Consider the following 15,491-nt stretch of genomic DNA (forward strand, 5'->3'; position numbering starts at 1 on the left):
TGGGACGCTACCATCCCACATTGCCAACATCCAGTGAAATTGCAGAACGCCAAATTCAAAAACAGAAATACTCATAAAAATTAATGAAACATACAAGTGTTATACATTGGTTTAAAGATTAACTTCTTGTTAATCCAACCACGGTGTCTGATCTCAAAAAGGCTTTACGGCGAAAGCATACCATGCAATTATCTGAGAGCAGCGCCCATTTACTCAATAAATGTTAGTTTTGTTCGATAAAGTCTCTTTATATCCAAAAACCTCTCTTTGGTACACGTGTTTTGTTCAGTAATCCACAGGTTCAAAAGCAATCACAACAGCCAGACGAAAAATCCGAAAAGTATCAGTAAAGTTCGTAGAAACATGTCAAACGATGTTTATAATCAATCCTCAGGTAGTTTTTAGCCTAAATAATAGATAATATTTCAATGGGACAATAACGTTGTCAATATAAAAGGTAAACAAGAAAGGCGCTCTCTCGGGCTCGCACATGAAAAATCTCTGGGACACAGAATGGCCCACTTATTCAGAATGGTCTTACACTCTCATTTTTCAGAATACAAGCCTGAAACCATTTCTCAAGACTGAAATCTAGTGGATGCCATAGGAAGTGCAATTTGAGTCCTAAGTCAATCGAATCTATAGGCATTCAATGGAAAACTACAAAAATATAAAAATCCCACTTCCTGGATGGATTTTTCTCAGGTTTTCGCCTGTCATATAAATTCTGTTATTCTCACAGACATTTTTAACAGTTTTGTAAACTGTGTTTTCTATCCAAATCTATCAAGTTTGCTTTTCATCCGGAGGTGAAAATAGTGCCCCCTACCCTAGTGAGGTTAACACCCTGGCCGTCCTACAATCCAAGCTAGATGCCCTCAATCTCACACAAATTATCAAGGAACCCACCAGGTAAAGCCCTACATCTGTAAACATAGGCACCCTCACAGATATTATCCTGACCAACTTGCCGTTTTCAATCAGGATCTCAGCGATCACTGCCTCATTGCCTGCATCCGTTAGGGGTCCGCGGTCAAACGACTACCCCTCATCAATGTCAAACGCTCCCTAAAACACTTCTGCAAGCAGGGCTTTCTAATCGACCTGGTATCTTGGAAGGATATTGACCTCATCCTGTCAGTAGGGGATGCCTGGTTGTTCTTTAATTGTAATTTCCTCACCACCTTCAATAAGCATGCCCTTTCAAAAATTTAGAACTAAGAACGGATATAGCCCTTGGTTTTCTCCAGAACTGACTGCCCTCGACCAGCACAAAAACTTTGAATACTCTCTGCAATATGCAACTTTTCAGAGAAGTCTGGAACCGATACACACAGTCAGTTAGGAAAGCAAAGGCTAGCTTTTTCAAACAGAAATGTGCATCCTGTAGCTCTAACTGAGGCTAGGAAACACTCACCACCGATAACTCCACGATAATCGAGAATTTCAACCAGCATTTCTCTATGGCTGCCCATGCTTTCCTCCTGGCTACCCCAACCCTGGCCAACAGCTCCTCACGCCCTGCAGCTACTTCCCCAAGCCTCCCCAGCTTCTCCTTCACCCAAATCCAGATAGCTGATGTTCTGAAAGAGTTGCAAAACCTGGACCCGTTCAAATCAGCTGGGCTAGACAATCTGGACCCTCTCTTTTTAAAATTATCCGCCGCCCTTGTGGCAACCCCTATTACTAGTCTGTTCAACCTCTCTTTCATATCGTCCGAGATTCCCAAAGATTGGAAAAGCTTCCGCGGTCATCCCCCTCGTTAAAGTGGGTGGCACTCTAGACCCAAACTACTACAGACCTATATCTATCCTGCCCTGCCATTCTAAAGTCTTCCAAAGTCAAGTTAACAAATAGATCACTGACCATTTTGAATCCCACCGTACCTTCTCCGCTGTGCAATCCGGTTTCCGAGCTCGTCACGGGTGCACCTCAGCCAAGCTCAAGGTACTAAACGTAACAGCTATTGGTAAAAGACAGTACTGTGCAGCCGTCTTCATCAACCTAGGCTTTCAACTTTGTCAATCACCGTATTCTTATCGACAGACTCAACAGACTTCGTTTTTCAAAAGACTGACTCACCTGGTTCACCAACTACTTCTCAGACAGAGTTCAGTGTGTCAAATCGGAGGGCCTGTTGTCTGGACCTCTGGCAGTCTCTATGGAGGTACCACAGGGTTCAATTCTCGAACCGACTCTTTTCTCTGTATATACCAACAATGTTGCTCCTGCTGCGGGTGATTCCTTGATCCACCTCTACGCAGATGACACCATTCTGTATACATCTGGCCCTTATTTGGACACTGTGTTAACAAACCTCCAAACGCGCTTCAGTGCCATTCAACACTCCATCCGTGGACTCCAATTGCTCTTAAACGCTAGCAAAACTAAATGTATGCTCTTCAACCGATCTCTGCCCGCACCCCCCCCCCTCCGTCCAGCATCACTACTCTGGATGGTTCTAACTTAGAATATGTGGACAACTATAAATACCTAGGTGTTTGGCTAGACTGTAAACTCTCCTTCCAGAGTAATATTAAGCATTTCCAATCCAAAATTAAATATTCCTATTTCGCATCATCGCTACCTTCACTCACGCTGCCAAACATACCCTCGTAAAACTGACTATCCTACCGATCCTTGACTTTGGCGATGTCATTTTCAAAATAGCCTCCAACACTCTACTCAGCAAATCGGATGCAGTCTATCACAGTGCCATCCGTTTTGTCACCAAAGCCCCATATACCACCCACCACTGCGACCTGTATGCTCTCGTCGGCTGGCCCTCGCTACGTGTTCGTCGCCAACTGGCTCCAGGTCATCTATAAGTCTTTGCTAGGCCGCCTTCACTCAGCTCACTGGTCACCATAGCAACACCCACCCATAGCACACGCTCCAGGAGGTATATCTCACTGGTCATCCCCAAAGCCAACACCTACTTTGGCCATATTTCCTTCCAGTTCTCTGCTGCCAATAACTGGAACGAATTGCAAAAATAGCTGAAGTTGGAGACATTTTTCTCCTTCGCTAACTTTAAGAATCAGCTATCTGAGCAGCTTACCGACCGATTGCTGATAGCCCATCCAACTGCCTTCCTCATCCCCATGTTTTGATTGATTTTTTAAAATATTTTTTGCACACCTGTATTTCTACTTCCACATCTATCACTCGTTAATTTATTAAATTGTTTAATACTTCGCTACTATGGCCTATTTATTGCCTTACCTTCATACTCCATTTGCACACACTGTATATCGATTTTTCTATTGTGTTATTGACTGTACTTTTGTTTATCCCCCTTTAACTCTGTTGTTTTTGTCGCACTGCTTTGCTTTATCTTGGCCAGGTTGCAGTTGAGAACTTGTTCTCATCTAGCTTACCTGGTTAAATAAAGGTGAAATATATAGATATATTTTTAAATAGTAGCTTTATTGACAACACTCAAATGGATGTCATAAATGCAGTTCTTCAATAATTACACATAATTCTTAATACTGTAGCTGTTTAGTTACAGTCACATGTTCAACTATCATCAGAAGATCCAGGAAATCATTTTCTGAATGCCAATCAAATGAGAAACATCACAACAATCAGTGCTTCTTCATTCTTCACTCTGGTCAAGACAATTATGCCATGCTCCACGTTGGATCCAACATCCCTAACAAATTGATGTTTATAATGTTATTGTCTGCTTGATTTACAGTAGGGTCTCGTGAGTCTGTTTGCACACAGAGATACTTTGCTCATACAACACAGAGCAGTTTTCTTATATTTGTTGTTAGGTGAAGTTATGGGTCCTACAGTAGATCTATGCAAACTGCCACTTTGGCAAACAGTGTACAAACTCTCATTATCAGGCTGATGAAAAAGCCTAAAGAGCATTTTACTGGTTGAAGTGTTTTTTAAGTACAGTACGATGATGTACACAAACATTATATTAAGCAGGACATTCAAAAGAGCCTGACAATTATAATCCAAAGTAGCGTAAAATGCATTCATTAGCAACCTGGAAATGGAGGTTACTCCCCTGAGTGTCCCCCATTCAGAATACATTGTGAAAAACGAAAATCTTTGCTCCAGGCAGATATACTACATACAATTTTAGCAAACACAGGGGCCTATATTGGAGACCAAAAGTAGTCTGGCACACTGCTTAGAGTTTCAACAACATTAATAACTTATTTCTAGTCTACAAACTTGGATGTTACTACTCATTTGAAAACAAGACAAAATATGACTATTGCTGCTCATTTTAAGACAAATGTCAAATAATCATTACATTCATTACTGACGTCAATTGTTGTACAACATCATGGCTACGCTGTTGGCATCACCTTTTACAGTGGATTTCTGCTGTTGTGGGCCTTTAACCATCTGTATGACTTTGTCATTCACACAGGAGAGAGAACTGACTTACCATGGGTCCTCTTGGGAGCCTCAACGAACCTCATGATGCTGACAAGGCAGAGAAGAGTCGCTCCAGATCAGAACTCCTCAAGAAACACCAGCAGAGACCCACGGGAAAGAAATCTCATTGCTGCTCTGACTATGGGAAAAGATTCACCTCATCAGCAGGCATTAAAATTCAGAGAATCCACACTTTAGAGAAACCTTATTGCTGTCCTCAATGTGGGAAGAGTTTTGATACAGCAAGCCATCTTATTGTACACCAAAGAACACACACAGGAGAGAAACCATATAGTTGTGATCAATGTGGGAAGAGGTTTACTCAGCTATGCAACCTAATATCACACCAGAGAATACACACAGGAGATAAATCGTACAGCTGTGATGAATGTGGGAAGAGTTTTGCAAGGTCGAGTAATCTGACTCTTCACCAGAGAACACACATAGGAGAGAAACCTAATAAATGTGGGAAGAGTTTTACTCAGCGAAGCAGCCTGATATCACACACGGGAGAGAACCCCTATAGCTGTACTCAATGTGGTAAGTTTTTTTTTATTTATTTTTTTACATCTAGCCTTCTGAAGATACACCAGAGAAGACACACAGGAGAGAAACCTTATAGCTGTACTCAATGTGGGAACCGGCTCCCTCTGGTCGGGTTATGTTGACGACCGGTTCCCTCTGGTCAGGTTATATTAATGACTGGCTCCCTCTAGTCATTTGTGTGTATAATTTATTTCATCAAACAGCGTGCTTAAAGTATCAGACATGTTCAGTACATATAGATTTTTATAAAGACACATGGGGTGATAACTGTTATGCCAAGATGTCTGAACTCCTTGACGAGGTCGCTAGGTGTTGGGTTACGGTGGCTACAATATCGTTCTCTATGAATTTGAGAGTGGTTACACTTCTTCTTCTCCCATCCCTCAGCTTTTTACCAAACCAAGTCTCTGGACAGCCATTTTGTTGCTGTTTAAAAAACCCACACAACCCAGGAATCTGCAGTTGAAACAATAACAAATCTGTCATTCCACCACTGTTTTGGTAATAAAATGATTATGGGGTTGGAGAAATATAACTACAGACAGACAGACCTGTGGATGCAAGGACTGACCATCCATGATATCAACATTATAGTTTTAACCATGTTGAGGCGATTTGAGTGTTGATTTACATTGTTTCTAAACATTATAGTAAAAAAAGCTTATTTGGGGTTCTGATGGGGTACAGCAGTTGAACTAAGCTCATGAGGCATGTGTTATACGTGTTATATTCTTCAAGAATCAATGTCTAGAAATAAATAATTTAAAAGTCACAATATGGATGTAGCAATTGCAGATTTCTGCTTTAACACCTAACATCAGTTCAACTGCAGAGTTTGTGCCTCTGTTTTTAAGACAGTACTTACTAGTGTTAATCAGGGAACGGTCCTGACGAAGTGACCGCTCACATCTGATCATGCTGTGCCCTCTATGTAGCCAGTACAGATGAAGGAGGGGTACACCGACACAGCTGATATAACCTAGAGGATTTAGGGAGAAGGGGAGAGAGGGATGAAGTGAAGGACAGAGAATGTTATTGAGAAAATAAGGTGGTTAAAGTGACAGTGTTCAACAGGAATCTGTGTGTTTGGCCTCACCTGGTGTCCACACCACATTAAGTGGCTGCTGGGGACAAGGCTGCAGAGGACAACTGCATTCCAGTTCACTTGTCCTAAGGCTGCATTCCAGTTCACTTGTCCTAGGGCTGCATTCCAGTGTACTTGTCCTCGGGCTCCATTCCAGTTCACTTGTTCTATCTAGGGCTGCATTCCAGTACACTTGTTCTAGGGTTGCATTCCAGTTCACTTGTCCTACGGCTGCATTCCAGGTCACTTGTCCTACGGCTGCATTCCAGGTCACTTGTCCTACGGCTGCATTCCAGGTCACTTGTCCTACGGCTGCATTCCAGGTCACTTGTCCTACGGCTGCATTCCAGGTCACTTGTCCTACGGCTGCATTCCAGTTCACTTGTCCTACGGCTGCATTCCAGTTCACTTGTCCTACGGCTGCATTCCAGTACACTTGTCCTAGGGCTGCATTCCAGTTAACTTGTCCTGCATTCCATCCTGATTCCATTGATCACCCTTGAGATGTTTCTCCAACTTGATTGGAGTCCACTTGTGGTAAATTCAATTGATTAGACATGATTTGGAAAGGAACACACCTGTCTATATAAGGTCCCACAGTTTACAGTGCATGTCAGAGCAAAAACCAAGCCATGAGGTCAAAGGAATTGTACATAGAGCTCTGAGACAGGATAGTGTCGAGGCACAGATCTGGGGAAAGGCACCAAAAAATGTCTTCAGCTTTGAAGGTCCCCAAGAATACAGTAGCCTCCATCATTCTTAAAAGGAAGAAGTTTGGAACCACCAAGACTTCCTAGAGCTGGTAGCCTGGCCAAACTGAGAAGGGCCTTGGTCAGGGAGGTGAACAAGAACCTGATGTTCACTCTGACAGACCTCCAGAGTTCCTCTGTGGAGGTGTGAGAACCTTCCAGAAGGACAACCATCTCTGCAGCACTCCACCAATCAGGCCTTAATGTAGCAATGATTGAATTGTCAAAATGTATTTCAATGGACAATTAAGTGAGCTGTTCTGTGAAAAGTATCGGCTAGGGATGACATGCAGGAGCTTGCAGGGATTTGTAGTCTTGCATATCGTCTACTTTGATGCTAATTAGCATTTTAGAATCCAAGAGTAAAGAGACACAAATACTTGTATCAATGTATTTGTATTTATTATGGATCCCCATTAGTTCCTGCCAAGGCAGCAGCTACTCTTCCTGGGGTTTATTATGGATCCCCATTAGTTCCTGCCAAGGCAGCAGCTACTCTTCCTGGGGTTTATTATGGATCCCCATTAGTTTCTGCCAAGGCAGCAGCTACTCTTCCTGTTTTTTTAATGGATCTCCATTAGTTCCTGCCAAGTAAGGTCAGGGAGCGTGCCAGCCTGCCCGAACCAGCCCTGAATTAAAAGGTATAAATGATGGGTTATGAACTAACAGGTATAAATGATGGATTATGAACTAACAGGTATAAATGATGGATTATGAATTAACAGGTATAAATGATGGATTATGAATTAACAGGTATAAATGATGGGTTATGAATTAACAGGTATAAATGATGGGTTATGAATTAACAGGTATAAATGATGGGTTATGAATTAACAGGTATAAATGATGGGTTATGAACTAACAGGTATAAATGAATTATCCCTCTACACATGTCCTGCATTGGAATTATATCAAACTAGACACTCTAATGTACTTGTCCTCTTACTCAGTTGTGCACCGGGGCCTCCCACTCCTCTTTCTATTCTGTTTAGAGCCAGTTTGTGCTGTTCTGTGAAGGGAGTAGTACACAGCGTTGTACGAGATCTTCAGTTTCTTGGCAATTTCTCGAATGGAATAGCCTTCATTTCTCAGAAAAGAATAGACTGACGAGTTTCAGAAGAAAGTAATTTGTTTCTGGCCATTTTGAGCTTGTATTCGAACCCACAAATACTGATTCTCCAGATACTCAACTTTTTTATCATAACAACGGTTTTCAGCTGTGCTAACATAATTGCAAAAGGGTTTTCTAATGATCAATTCGCCTTTTAAAATTATAAACTTGGATTAGCTAACACAACATACCATTGGAGTGATGGTTGCTGATAATCTGCCGTTTCCAGCTGCAATAGTCATGTTCAATATTAACAATGCCTACACTGTATTACTGATCAATCTGATGTTATTTTAATGGACAAAAACATTTGCTTTTCTTTCAAACACAAGGACGTTTTCTAAGTGACCCCAAACTTTGAACGGTATTGATAGTTGGTATTCAGCAGTCATAAAGCCTCATTTACTTTAATGAACTACTAAAATAGTGATTGTGTCAGACAGCATAGACAACAGCTCTACACTTTATTGACTGACTGATCCATTCAGAAGCCCCAGTGAGGGTGGAGCTCAGTCAGAGAGCTGTTGAGGGACTGGTTAGGAAGAACACTTCTACAGCCAGAGAGGTGAGAGGTCACACATGGTTTAGATGGTAAATATTTATGTCCCCTTAGCGGTTCATCACGTAAGCAGAAGGGAGTATGTTCCATCATCTATGTTTACTTACATTAGTGCAAATTGTCCACTGATATTGGTGTAATTTCTCACCCCTTTTTTGCTGTATGAAAGTTGATTTCCCCTCAGGCACACACATTTGTTCATTGATATTATATAGGTAATTTGTGTCAAATATACTTTTACCCACTCATTCACCCCATCTTTTACATTGCTTATGCATATCCGGTGGCCAGACTGAAATTCCGAAAACAATGCCCATCCTGGCAGATCTAAACCTAAATGTAGCACACTGTGACTTTTGTGCATCCAGACCTAATGCAGCTTGGAGTGATCAGATGACAGAAGTCACATTTAGGTGCCAGGTGTAACTGAGGCCATAGATGCTCCATATCTATTACTTTGAGTGTTTTATATAATATAACTAAATGTGTTTCTTTCTGTGTTGCAGGGGCAGTCAAGAAATGGAATGGCAAGGCCACAGAACATGACATTAGCAGAGCTGTGGGAGACCACCTCAAGCCCCTGGTAGAGCCAGGGGTGGTGTTTACCACTCCACCACGCCTTCAGCAGGCTTGAAAAGTGGTATTGATACTGTTTTTCATACTAAGATGGACCAAGAGTCTGTTTATTGGTCAGTCATTGGGTTAATTTGTTTTGCAATATGTTCAAATCAAGCTTTATTTACACAGCACATTTTTATTAATGTTACCTTTATTTAAGAAGAACAAATTCTCATTTTCAATGACGGCCTAGGAACAGTGGGTTAACTGCCTTGTTCAGGGGCAGAACGACAGAATTGTACCTTATCAGCTCAGGGATTCAACTTGCAACCTTTCAGTTACTAGTCCAACGCTCTAACCACTACTGAAAAGAATAAGAGATAAAACTCATCTACAACACAGAAAAACGTGTCAAAATAAATTGTGATCCATGGTAACACACTGGCTAAATGTAAAACTCAAATCATTTTGACTTCCCACCCTTAAGACAATTAGCAACCAAGTTGTCCTTACCACGGGCATGTCTGATTTCAAGAGGAAACTCCTGAAAAATCCGTAGTAACTTTCCACCTCACTGTGGAGCTGCTCTCTCTTTTCAGGGATCACTAGATATGCATGTTGTCGGATCGGGGCCCAGTCCCCAATGTCATGCTCTAGTACATTTGGGTTGGCACATCTGAGAATGAACCCTGATATTCTAAAAGCAGGGCAACAGTGATGAATTTAAATGTAGGGGTCGCTAAACAAAGGAACGCAACACTTATTTGTCATAACTCATCAATATCATGTTGAAATCAATTGTGCCGAGAGGAGGGAGATGAAGTTGCACGTCTTGTTAAAACGAACAGCTCAAAAACTACACGGAATCTGGGAATAATGTGTACATCCCTGATTAGAAGACAACTTGTAGAAAACAGCTAGCTACATTTAGAAGTGTTGCATTTTGATTCAAATGGGTCGCCAACGTGGTAAGTGTAACACAGCTCTTTTTGTGTTAGTCACTTTTTGTTAAATCACATAAATAGTACTCTTCCATTTCAGAGGCTGGATTTTCCCCGAGGCTAATATCCATATCATGCTGAAATCAATGGAACAGGGGGCAAACATTTAGGCTTCTACATTGTGACATCATTAAAATACTCCTACTACAAAGTGTTAACATTCTACATTGTGACATTATTTCATTGATATCATGAAACAACTCTGATGCCTAATCAGAGACCTTTTATCAGAGTATCTCTTCCCACATTGATTACAGCTATGAGGTTTCTCTCCTGTGTGTGTTCTCTGGTGTTTTGTTAGACACCTAGATCTAGAAAATCTCTTCCCACATTGAGTATACCTATAAGATTCCTCTCTTGTGTGTGTTCTCTGGTGTATCGTTAGACAGCTAGATGTAGAGGAACTCTTCACACATTGAGTACAGCTATAAAATTTCTCTCCTGTGTGTGTTCTCTGGTGTATGTTAGAGAGCCAGATGCATCAACATTCTTCCCACATTGATCACAGCTATAAGATTTCTCTCCTGTGTGTGTTCTCTGGTGTATACAGTAATTAGATTGCTAGATGTAGTAAAACTCATTAACCACAATGATCATAGTCTAAAGATGTCTCTGCTGTGTGAATTCGTTGATGCATTTTAAGGTCTGATGAAGAGTTGAATCTCTTCACACAGTCAGAGCAGCAGTGAGATTTCCCTCCAATGTGTATTCTCAGGTGTTCTTTTAGTGAATTTGGTATTGAGAAGTATTACCCACAATCAGAGCAGCAGTTAGATTTCTTCCCGGTGGGTCTCTGCTGCTGTTTCTGGAGGAGTTCTGGAGAGACTCTTCTCTGCCTCGTCAGCATCATGAGGTTGTTGAGGATCCACGATAGTCACATCTCTCCTGTGTAAACAACAACGTCAGACAGATGGTTAAAGGCCCAAAACATCAGAAATCCACTGTTTATTTGAGGTAAAAGGTGATGCCCAGAACATACGTTGTACAACAATTGACATGTGTTAAATTATTTGAAAATGAAGACAGTGAAGATAGAAACAATAGTTATATTTTGTCTTGTTTTCACAGTGTAACTAGAAATAAGTTATTAAAGTTGTTGAAATCCTAAGCAGTTTGCCAGACAACTATTGGTCTCCAATACAGCCCTATATGTGTTTATATGGCCCCTTTCTGTGTTTGCTTAAATTGCGTCACGAGGGCAATGCACACACAATTTGATTAACTCCTCCATGCTAATGAGGAAATTGCTAGTCTATGGATGTAGTATATCTGGTAGAGGAAACCACTAGTTATGGATGTAGTATATCTGCTAATGAGGAAACCAATAGTTATGGATGTAGTATATCTGGTAATGAGGAAACCACTAGTTATGGATGTAGTATATCTGGTAATGAGGAAACCGATAGTTATGGATGTAGTATATCTGGTAATGAGGAAACCGATAGTTATGGATGTAGTATAACTGCATGGAGCAAAAATGGTGAGCGAAGATTTTAGTTTTGCGCTACTCAAGGATACTCACATTAATTTAAGCTGTGTCGCTATTGACTAATTCACGACCGTGGGGGAAAACTCAGGGTAGTTCTCATAGGCTGAATGCAAATATAGCCTCCATTTACAGGTTGCTTATGAGTGCATTTCACATTACTTTTTGATTATAATTGTAAGCCTCGTTTGAATGTCCTGGTTAATATCTTTGTGTTACTGTCGCAAATCAACTGCTAAATACTTAAAAAACACTTAACCAGTAAAATGCTCTTTGGCTTTAACATCAGCCATAACTTCACCTAACAACAACATAGACCTAGGATTATAAATCATTGAATATTTCAGGTGAAACAGTCAAAACTAAAATGTGCCATGACATTTCATAACCAGATAATTTTGTGAATAATCCTACTCGGCTACTCCGTAATGGGTTGTGTCAGGAGAATTCTATAGTCCTGTTCATTTACCAATTCAATTAAGTTACCCTTAGTCTGTTATATCAGGATTTGTAAGATACTGATAGAAAAGGGAACAGACAGAGGCCCAGTCTACTAAAGTTAAATGTTTATTCACGGGAACGTTCTGACGTGTACAGTACAGGACCTTCAATTTATAGCGACACACATACTTCCACACCAACCATCAAATCCGCCCACCAATAGAGCCTAGGGGAGTACGTGAGAATAGTGTCTTCCTACCCTCCCCTCCCCTAAGATAGGGAGAGACCTGGGACTGGGAAGTTCTCAGTGTCCCAGCCAAGGTCTCCCCGGATCTGGCTCAGACGGATAGTCTGTTCAAAAAACACTAGATACATTGTTCCCAAACGTTGATTCTGACTAAAACCACACAAAGTATTATAATATAATCATTGTGTTATAATAATCTAATGATTCAAATTGATTTCATACAATCACATGGTATCAGACCTATGGTTTCAGGACTGTAACATTCTAATAATTTATTAAAAACACATTTCCTTATCAGGTTCTCATTCTAACTGTTCTGAATAAAGGAAAATAGCTCTGTGTGTTGTACAATAGCCTATCCATCAAGGAACAGTTCTCTACACATTATGAGCCTAGTATCTCTGTGTCCGAACAGACTAACGAGACCCTACTGTAAATCAAGCAGACAAGAACATTATAAACACCAATTTGTTCAAATCAAATTGTATGTCACATACACATGGTTAGCAGATGTTAATGCGAGTGTAGCGAAATGCTTGTGCTTCTAGTTCCGACAATGCAGTAATAACCAACAAGTAATCTAGCTAACAATTCCAAAACTACTACCTCATAGACACAAGTGTAAGGGGATAAAGAATAAGTACATAAAGATATATGAATGAGTGATGGTACAGAGCGGCATGGGCAAGATACAGTAGATGGTATTGAGTGCAGTATATACATATGAGATGAGTATGTAAACAAAGTGGCATTAGTTAAAGTGGCTAGTGATACATGTATTACATAAAGATGCAGTAGATGATAGAGTACAGTATATACATATGAGATGAATAATGTAGGGTATGTAAACATTATATTAGGTAGCATTATTTAAAGTGGCTACTGATATATTTTACATAATTTCCCATCCATTCCCATTATCAAAGTGGCTGGAGTTGAGTCAGTGTGTTGGCAGCAGCCACTCAATGTTAGTGGTGGCTGTCTAACAGTCTGATGGCCTTGAGATAGAAGCTGTTTTTCAGTCTCTCGGTCCCAGCTTTGATGCACCTGTACTGACCTCGCCTTCTGGATGATAGTGGGGTGAACAGGCAGTGGCTCGGGTGGTTGTTGTCCTTGATGATCTTTATGGCCTTCCTGTGACATCGGGTGGTGTAGGTGTCCTGGAGGGCAGGTAGTTTGCCCCGGTGATGCGTTGTGCAGACCTCACTACCGTCTGGAGAGCCTTATGGTTGTGGGCGGAGCAGTTGCCGTACCAGGCGGTGATACAGCCTGACAGGATGCTCTCGATTGTGCATCTGTAGAAGTTTGTGAGTGCTTTTGGTGACAAGCCGAATTTCTTCAGCCTCCTGAGGTTGAAGAGGCGCTGCTGCGCCTTCTTCATGATGCTGTCTGTGTGGGTGGACCAATTCAGTTTGTCTGTGATGTGTATGCCGAGGAACTTAAAACTTACTACCCTCTCCACTACTGTTCCATCGATGTGGATAGGGGGGTGTTCCCTCTGCTGTTTCCTGAAGTCCACAATCATCTCCTTAGTTTTGTTGACGTTGAGTGTGAGGTTATTTTCCTGACACCACACTCCGAGGGCCCTCACCTCCTCCCTGTAGGCCGTCTCGTCTCGTCAAGCCTACCACTGTTGTGTCGTCCGCAAACTTGATGATTGAGTTGGAGGCGTGCGTGGCCACGCAGTCGTGGGTGAACAGGGAGTACAGGAGAGGGCTCAGAACGCACCCTTGTGGGGCCCCGTGTTGAGGATCAGCAGGGAGGAGATGTTGTTGCCTACCCTCACCACCTGGGGGCGGCCCGTCAGGAAGTCCAGTACCCAGTTGCACAGGGCGGGGTCGAGACCCAGGGTCTCGAGCTTGATGACGAGCTTGGAGGGTACTATGGTGTTGAATGCCGAGCTGTAGTCGATGAACAGCATTCTCACATAGGTATTCCTCTTGTCCAGGTGGGTTAGGGCAGTGTGCAGTGTGGTTGAGATTGCATCGTCTGTGGACCTATTTGGAAGTGAGTGCTACGGGGCGGTAGTCGTTTAGCTCGTTTAGCTCAGTTACCTTAGCTTTCTTGGGAACAGGAACAATGGTGGCCCTCTTGAAGCATATGGGAACAGCAGACTGGTATAGGGATTGATTGAATATGTCCGTAAACACACCGGCCAGCTGGTCTGCGCATGCTCTGAGGGCGCGGCTGGGGATGCCGTCTGGGCCTGCAGCCTTGCGAGGGTTAACACGTTTAAATGTCTTACTCACGTCGGCTGCAGTGAAGGAGAGACTGCATGTTTTCGTTGCAGGCCGTGTCAGTGGCACTGTATTGTCCTCAAAGTGGGCAAAAAAGTTATTTAGTCTGCCTGGGAGCAAGACATCCTGGTCCGTGACTGGGCTGGGTTTCTTCTTGTAGTCCATGATTGACTGTAGACCCTGCCACATGCCTCTTGTGTCTGAGCCGTTGAATTGAGATTCTACTTTGTCTCTATACTGACGCTTAGCTTGTTTGATTGCCTTGCGGAGGGAATAGTTACACTGTTTGTATTCGGTCATGTTTCCGGTCACCTTGCCCTGATTAAAAGCAGTGGTTCGCGCTTTCAGTTTCACGCGAATGCTGCCATCAATCCACGGTTTCTGGTTTGGGAATGTTTTAATCGTTGCTATGGGAACGACATCTTCAACGCACGTTCTAATGAACTCGCTCACCGAATCAGCGTATTTGTCAATGTTGTTGTCTGATGCAATACGAAACATATCCCAGTCCACGTGATGGAAGCAGTCTTGGAGTGTGGAATCAGATTGGTCGGACCAGCGTTGAACAGACCTCAGCGCGGAAGCTTCTTGTTTTAGTTTCTGTCTGTAGGCAGGGATCAACAAAATGGAGTCGTGGTCAGCTTTTCCGAAAGGAGAGCGGGGCAGGGCCTTATATGCGTCGCGGAAGTTAGAATAGCAATGATCCAAGGTTTTTCCAGCCCTGGTTGCGCAATTGATATGCTGATAAAATTTAGGGAGTCTTGTTTTCAGATTAGCCTTGTTAAAATCCCCAGCTTCAATGAATGCAGCCTCCGGATATATGGATTCCAGTTTGCAAAGAGTCAAATAAAGTTCGTTCAGAGCCATCGATGTGTCTGCTTGGGGGGGAATATATACGTCTGTGATTATAATCGAAGAGAGTTCCCTTGGTAGATAATGCGGTCGACATTTGATTGTGAGGAATTCTTAATCAGGTGAACGGAAGGACTTTAAGTTCCTGTATGTTGTTGTGGCCACACCACGTCACGTTAACCATGAAGCATACGCCCCCGCCCCTCTTCTTAC

At 42.2% G+C, this 15,491-nt stretch overlaps 3 protein-coding genes across 3 annotated transcripts in view; 2 read left to right on the top strand and 1 right to left on the bottom strand.

Annotated features, from left to right (window-relative positions):
• Window positions 1-6,273, bottom strand: part of LOC118365099 (zinc finger protein ZFP2-like) — a 323,918-nt gene extending 317,645 nt beyond the window's left edge. Inside the window, exons 1-2 of the mRNA XM_052490219.1 lie at window positions 6,050-6,273; window positions 5,819-5,932 (exon numbers count right to left, since the gene is read on the bottom strand). Coding sequence (XP_052346179.1) covers window positions 5,819-5,870 — 52 coding nt within the window. The 5' untranslated portion in view covers window positions 5,871-5,932; window positions 6,050-6,273. The remainder of the gene's footprint in view (window positions 1-5,818; window positions 5,933-6,049) is intronic.
• Window positions 1-15,491, top strand: part of LOC118365129 (zinc finger protein 501-like) — a 309,516-nt gene that overhangs the window by 166,689 nt on the left and 127,336 nt on the right. The window lies entirely within an intron of this gene.
• LOC118365096 (zinc finger protein 501-like) overlaps window positions 1-15,491 on the top strand; it is a 117,788-nt gene that overhangs the window by 21,387 nt on the left and 80,910 nt on the right. The gene's annotated exons all lie outside the window — the stretch shown is intronic.

This window comes from Oncorhynchus keta, chromosome 32 (assembly GCF_023373465.1).
Source record: "Oncorhynchus keta strain PuntledgeMale-10-30-2019 chromosome 32, Oket_V2, whole genome shotgun sequence".
NCBI lineage: Eukaryota > Metazoa > Chordata > Actinopteri > Salmoniformes > Salmonidae > Oncorhynchus > Oncorhynchus keta.